The 5,297-nt window shown below is 41.0% G+C and overlaps 1 protein-coding gene across 1 annotated transcript; it reads left to right on the top strand.

The window, feature by feature from the left end:
• The first annotated feature begins 507 nt into the window (after window positions 1-507).
• LOC134088397 (GTPase IMAP family member 4-like) lies at window positions 508-4,722 on the top strand. The gene is made up of 5 exons (XM_062542336.1): window positions 508-646; window positions 1,135-1,177; window positions 1,378-2,070; window positions 2,171-2,797; window positions 3,071-4,722. Exons 2-5 carry the CDS (start codon window positions 1,153-1,155, stop codon window positions 3,244-3,246), a joined length of 1,521 nt encoding a protein of 506 aa, XP_062398320.1. The 5' UTR covers window positions 508-646; window positions 1,135-1,152; the 3' UTR covers window positions 3,247-4,722.
• Window positions 4,723-5,297: the final 575 nt, after the last annotated feature.

Here is a 5,297-nt window from a genome sequence, read left to right as displayed (position 1 = left end):
CCCCCTCCCCGAGTCAGGTGACGCCAACTAGTTAGTGCTGTCTAAATGTCGGTAGGGACGCATACTGAGGAGCAAGCTAACTAATACGCTACCGGGAAGAAGGTACTACCCAGCGTGCATGCTTGACTTCTGGACATAGCCATAGACCTCTGAAGTTCGCCTACAAAAAGGATCCAAAGCCGCCATCTTTGCCCATATAAGGAGATCCGGGAGTTAATTGAAGCTAATTGCCTATATGGCAAGTTGCATTGTAAGTTAGCTTTGGGGTAGCAAAGATCAAAGTGTGCCGTCTTCACCTGCCGAAGATCACAGTATCCACTAGACGGCAGTGGACAAAACTGTGTAGTGAAAAACGTCTGCATTTCAAATGTCATCATCCCCGCAAGAGTTTAACAGGTGCGATTATTGAAAATCCCCATGTTATTTTCCCATAGAAAAAATCTCAAGATACCAGATCTCCTTATTTGGGCAAAGATGGTGGCTTTTTTGTAGGCGAACTTCAGAGGTCTATTTGCAGACTATGGCATGACTGTGTGTTTAAGGATAACAGCTTGTTCCAGGAATACAAAGTTCACTCTGAAACCGTTACTAGACACAAACTGCAGTATATGTTGACTATGCTTTAGGTGATTAAAACAATCTTAAGGTAAGTTCATTTACTTGTTTTGTGGCTAAACATGCATATTCTGTGAGAACGTGGTAGCCTAAGCATCAGCAAGGTTCTTCTGTAATTTTTCTTCCTTTCCAGTAGAAAGGGGTAAGCAGAGCTGAAAGTAAGGTTTGTAGCCTAATGCTGCAATGTTTATTTATTATAATGAACAACCAAAACTACAATACATGGATTCTGAAATGGATCAAAAACTCCAAATGTGACCTTTTGTTGATCAATTGTGTTATGATAAGGCATTTGATAGCTTACAACATTAGACTACTATGGATACAATGGGCAGTTTCAGGAAAAGGCATTTCATGTGTCAATACTTTGTTGTAGTTGTTTAGACGTAATGATTATCTTTATAGATAGATAGATACTTTATTGATCTCCAAGGGGAAATGTATAGGCTAATGATTATCTTTGTGAAATTCCTTCACTCTTAATGAACTTGATCCTGATTTTGATTTCTTTCCATAAAGTCTGTGAGAAAACACAAGATGTTCAGAAAGACTCCTAGTTTTGGTAAGTTTAAAACAATTTGCCAATATGATGTGTGTAAAAACACTTTATATTTAAAAGCAAATGTACATGAAATAAGGTAGTTCTTGTCATTGAAGTAATGAATAATTGAGTAATAAAGTCATTACTCTGGTGGCTATAAATTGTATGAATTAGAAACACATCAACAAGAGCATGGTTCAGCTTTGACTTCTTATGGACAGGAAGTGACCTCACTCAATCAGAACTGAGGATTGTTCTGCTTGGAAGTAAAGAGTCTGGGATAAGCTCCGCAGGGAACACAATATTAGGCAGTGATGAGTTTGATCTAAAGAAGCATGCTGAATGTGTGAAGAAAGAAAGAGTGGTGGCTGGAAGGCAGATCTGTGTGATTGACACACCAGGTCGAAGAGAATACTCTGCCTCTCTCACACCCACACTGTGTTTGCAAGAAGCAGTGCGCAGTGTGACTCTGTGTCCACCAGGGCCTCATGCCTTCCTGCTGGTTGTAAACATAATGATTCCATTTGATGTGGCAAGCAAAGAAGCAGTCATGGAACACCTTAACCTCTTTGATGAGGCAGTCTGGAAACACATCATAGTGTTGTTCACCCATGGGGATCAACTGGGAGACATGGACATCCAGCAGTACATAGAACGTGAAGGAGAACCACTGCAGTGGGTGCTTGAGAAATGTGGGAACAGATTTCATGTATTCAACAATGAGATCAAAGATGATTCTACACAAGTCGAGCTGCTGAAGAAGATTGATGTGATGGTAGCAGGGAACCATGGCAGCCATTTTGAGTTAGACATGGAGAGGCTTTGCACGATAACCAAAGAGAAGGGAGAGTATGAGCAATCAAATGAGAGGAACAAAGAACAGCAGCACAGCGAAATCCTCAGATTAAAGATGGGTAAGTATAACTTTCAAGCCTGGCTATACAGTATCACAGGTTTCAAAGAGCAACACACTCATGTATTAAAATGGAACAATATCATTACTTTATCAAACAGGTAATGAACACAAGCTTGCAGAACAGAGAATTGTTCTGACTGGACAGGAGAGTGCTGGAAAAACTTCAACTGCAGAAACCATTCTGAACATTTGGGACTCTGACCATCTGAAGACTACTCTTCTATCTACAACCAGTGAAGCAACAGTAGGAAGATGGCAGGTAACTGTTGTTGACACACCAGGTTGGCTGAGGGATGCACCTCAGAGTCAAACGTCTAAAAGAATCAAACAAGAAATTGTGCGGAGTGTGTCTCTGTGTCCTCCTGGACCCCATGCTGTCTTGCTGGTCATACCTGCCAACGTCAAATTCACAGAGGCCGAAGAAACAGCCATCAATGAGCACCTGGAACTTCTTGGAGAGAGAGTTTGGAATCACACCATCGTACTGTTCACCCATCCAGAATGGATGGGCGACTCCCCCATTGAACTGTACATAGAAAGTGAGGGAGAGCCACTAGACAGGATCATTAAGAAATGCGGTTGCAGGTATCATGTACTCAGCAACGACAGTCCAGGTCAAAGTCAAGTTGAAGCACTTCTGGAGAAGATAGAGGTGATGGTGGCTGGAAACAGCAACTGTTTTTATGGGATGGATGAAAAGAGTCAAAAGGATATGTCTGATGACGGTAAGAGAGAACGAGGTAGATTGTCTGTACGTATAATTTACATTTAGCCTATTAACATACACTCAAAAGGAGCTATAAACATGGTTCTTTAAACCATTTTGAAGTGTTCATCGAAGGATCCCCTAAAGGTTCTTTAAAGCTTGCATGGTTCTATAGCACCCCAAGAGCCCTTTTTTAAGATTGTGGTTTTAGTTTTATCCGTAATAGTTTGAGGTATGCCACAGCTGTGTATTGTCTGGTATGAATTCTGAGCAATGCTGTTTGTGTTTCAAGGGTGTGAGGAAGAGATTGAAGACGCCAGTTGTTCCACAGTCAAGCTGCCCCGTGGTGACCCAGAGGACGTCTCAGGGCAAATAAAGAGATCAACTGATATAAGTTCTGGATATGGCACTGCACTTTCTGAGTGTGAAACCACAAACAGTGCAGAACATGATAGGCCAAATTTGTAGGATCCTATAGTCTGGCTAGCACCTACCACTTCTCAATGAGACGTCTGGTCTGGCAACCAAACATTCATTTTCTTGTATTTGGAAAATGCAGATCCGTTCATTGGGTGTCACAGGTGTCTATCAAATGCGTCTGTGCATAGCTCACCATCGACTTGCTTTCTCTCCCATGGATGTTCCCATGCTGCCTTAGCGTGAATCAAATTGCGGGCAAGGCAGCATGGGAACATCCAGGCTAGGATCCTATGTCATTTCACAATCAAATCATGACCTATCCTTCATGTTTTACCTCATTAGTTGCATGACTTAATATAATTAATTGCCTTGGATTTTTTCCTTTTAGTTACGCTATAGGCCTGTAGCCTATATATTCATTCACATACCTTACTTACTTAGTGTCATGTCTTACTTAACTCTACATTGTACTGCCACCTAATGGCCATATCTTATGCTTATCAGTACAACATCTTCCACTTTTTTCCTTTCTTTCTCTCCTGTCTTCTCTCCTCTCATCACAGCTTCTCTCTCCTTGCCTTCTTATTCCCTCCTTTCCACTCTTCACTCCCCCTCATTCTACTCTCATCCTCTCCTCCCTGTGTTTTCAAGTTGAGCTTAAATAAGATATCAACTCATTTAACAAGGCTTGTCATAAACTTAATTCTTCTGATTGGCTTTAGCCTGTTATGTGATGCTGTCAGTGCAGTTCTGAACACAATTAAGGACATGTAGATGATTTGGTTATTTTCATGCACCTTTCACGCAATTAAATGTGATCAGTTTAACTCATCCATCCATCTTTAATGGTGAACCATAACAAAAGACTTTATTGGTGTACCTAAACAAGAATTATTCACTCAAAAGCGTTTGCCAAATAAACATTAACATTATATTGTCATCTCTCCATGTCGAGTAGATAGACAAGCCGATATTAACATACAGCGGGTCACATAACTTTAGTCACACATTTTATATTCTACAAGGGAGAGTTTGGGTATTATGCTCAAGCATGTATTTGATACACATGTATAAAATGTGTATAATTTACTGAATAATATTCTGTGCAGTGGCCAGGTTGGCCAGATCTGTAATCTTTTACCAATTTTATGAAGCCATTTATTTATTTATTTTATCTATTAATGTATCTAAATGTATTAATCTGAGGAAGCAGGTGTGATGTTTGCCATCGCTGTGGACTCCATAAAGATGCTCAACAAGAACTCATCTTCATCAACCCCACCAATGAGACCCCAATGCTTCTGCTCAGGGGACACGATTAGCAATTAGCTACATATCCTCCCCTTTATGTCATCATCTTCATATTGGTGAGCAGTTTTAGGACTATTAGATCTTTCCGTCAAGTTGTTTTCCAACTTCCAAGTTTGTTTTTCAAAGAAGACACTAACATTATTATATTCTCTCATCTTATCTCATGCTCATGTTAACAATGTTGATGTTATAACCTGTAAGCTGGATGGGTCAAACATGAACAAGAACATCATATGTTTTAATAAAAATGTTATGGTGATTTTTTTAGACTCGCCTGTATTTTGAAACAAGCATACATGACCATATCAAGATGAGAAGGAGAACATAAGGACAAAGGACAACAACAACAACAAAGAGATGTACTGCATTGCGGTACAAAATATAACACCACTCAGTAATGCACATTCTCTCTGAAGCATCTCTCAACTCCGGCCCTCACTCACACATTCAGTAACTGAGACTCATCCATGCCTTCATAACCTCCCGCCTGGACTACTGCAATGGTGTCCTGTCTGGACTGCCCACCAAGGCCCTTAGCAGACTCCAGTATGTTCAGAACTCTGCTGCCAGGGTTCTAACCCACACAAAGCCCTGGCAGCATATCACTCCCATTCTCCAACAGCTTCACTGGTTGCAACTTGCCAGTCAAGTCAGACACTGCCTACAAGATTCTCCTGCTCACCTACAAATCTCTCCATGGACTCTCACCACAATACCTCACAGATCTCCTCCACCCCTACACTCAGTCACGCTACCTGCGGTCCTCTGACAAGGACCTGCTGGCCATC

This window comes from Sardina pilchardus, chromosome 8 (genome assembly GCF_963854185.1).
Source record: "Sardina pilchardus chromosome 8, fSarPil1.1, whole genome shotgun sequence".
Lineage (NCBI taxonomy): Eukaryota > Metazoa > Chordata > Actinopteri > Clupeiformes > Clupeidae > Sardina > Sardina pilchardus.
The sequence above is the reverse complement of the archived record's forward strand: the minus strand, read 5'-3'. Positions and strand labels throughout refer to the sequence as shown.